Here is a 688-nt window from a genome sequence, read left to right on the forward strand (position 1 = left end):
TGAACCGCAAATACGGGACCAGTGGCACAGAGTAAAGCATATTTCAGCCAATCTTAACGATACTGTGTAATAGAGGGGAATGCTTCACCTGAATTATTTTTTCTTCTTCCAATTTGTTTGTGCTTACCTTGTAGCCTCTGGGCTAGCTCTGACCCTCTCCACTTCTCATTTCCAATCACATGCCCATGAGGGACGACTATTGATCCTGCTGTCACAGGGAAGTCTGCTTTTGTAGCCATCAGATCTCCTTTAAATCTTTTCTTCAGTATCAGCTACGCTCCAGAAATGTAGAAAAGATATTAACACATTTTAGAAACCTGTTCTAAACTTGATTTTATGATTAAAGTTTATCAGATGCAATACTCCAGAGGAGATGCTATCTCCTCCCTGGAGTTACCTTACAGTTATGGTTAACATACCAAAATCCATTTACTTGAATACAGGGTGTTGCCTTGTAAATCCCACTCCCAACTTTGCCAGTCAATCTGTAAATGAAGACACACAGATGGTGAAAAAAACACACCACCTTTTCTGCCCTTTCATCCACCCTTGCTGAAAGTTTGCTTCAATTACAAAGGTTCACCTCCAGCCCTCAGCTGGCAGAAGTCTCCAGACAGATTATTAGAAGGTAGTTACTGGGAGAGATTATTTTCAGCCTTGCCAGCTCTATGCCGTGTTCTGATTTTAG

At 41.4% G+C, this 688-nt stretch overlaps 1 protein-coding gene across 1 annotated transcript in view; it reads right to left on the reverse strand.

Annotated features, from left to right (window-relative positions):
• LOC104488990 (chromosome unknown open reading frame, human C19orf40) overlaps positions 1–239 on the reverse strand; it is a 2,477-nt gene extending 2,238 nt beyond the window's left edge. The window contains exon 1 of the mRNA XM_010131102.1: positions 128–239. Within this exon, the coding sequence (XP_010129404.1) occupies positions 128–239 (112 nt within the window). The remainder of the gene's footprint in view (positions 1–127) is intronic.
• Between the last annotated feature and the right edge of the window lie 449 nt (positions 240–688).

This window comes from Buceros rhinoceros, unplaced genomic scaffold, assembly GCF_000710305.1.
Source record: "Buceros rhinoceros silvestris isolate BGI_N320 unplaced genomic scaffold, ASM71030v1 scaffold15802, whole genome shotgun sequence".
Taxonomy (NCBI): Eukaryota; Metazoa; Chordata; class Aves; order Bucerotiformes; family Bucerotidae; genus Buceros; species Buceros rhinoceros.